Source organism: Egretta garzetta, unplaced genomic scaffold, assembly GCF_000687185.1.
Source record: "Egretta garzetta isolate BGI_Z169 unplaced genomic scaffold, ASM68718v1 scaffold396, whole genome shotgun sequence".
NCBI lineage: Eukaryota > Metazoa > Chordata > Aves > Pelecaniformes > Ardeidae > Egretta > Egretta garzetta.
The window spans coordinates 59,651-60,056 of NW_009259861.1; the positions used below are offsets into that span (position 1 = coordinate 59,651).

Sequence of the window (406 nt, forward strand, 5' to 3'; positions counted from 1 at the left end):
TGCGCGACCGCGCCCCCCCCTGCCCCCCCCACCCCCCCACTGCCTCCCACTCAGCCCAGGGGGCCATGCCCAACAAACCCCTGGCCGAGCCCCCCCAGCCCACCCCACTCACTGCTGGCACTGCCCGCGGCCGTGGCTTTCTGCTCCGAGCTGTTGCGGTCCAGGAAGGCTTTGATGTCGTTGTCCTCGTACCAGTTGAGGGAGGGGACCCTGAGCCCCCCACCCTCAGGGTGCCCGCAGGCAATGCGTGACAGGGCCCCGAAAGTGCCCAAGCTGGAGGTGCTGGCATTGGGGGCCATCAGCGCCCCAAGCTCCTGCCGCAGCTCGGCAAGGCTGGTCATGGAGGAGACCTGGGGAGAGCAGGATGGGGAGCGGAGCAGGGCTGTGGGGGACAGGGATGCCCAGG

General features: G+C 70.2%; 1 protein-coding gene across 1 annotated transcript in view; it reads right to left on the bottom strand.

Annotated features, from left to right (window-relative positions):
• ABCA7 (ATP binding cassette subfamily A member 7) overlaps nucleotides 1-406 on the bottom strand; it is a gene marked incomplete at its 3' end in the record, with an annotated part of 16,746 nt that overhangs the window by 14,440 nt on the left and 1,900 nt on the right. Inside the window, 1 exon segment of the mRNA XM_035895603.1 lies at nucleotides 113-350. Coding sequence (XP_035751496.1) covers nucleotides 113-350 — 238 coding nt within the window.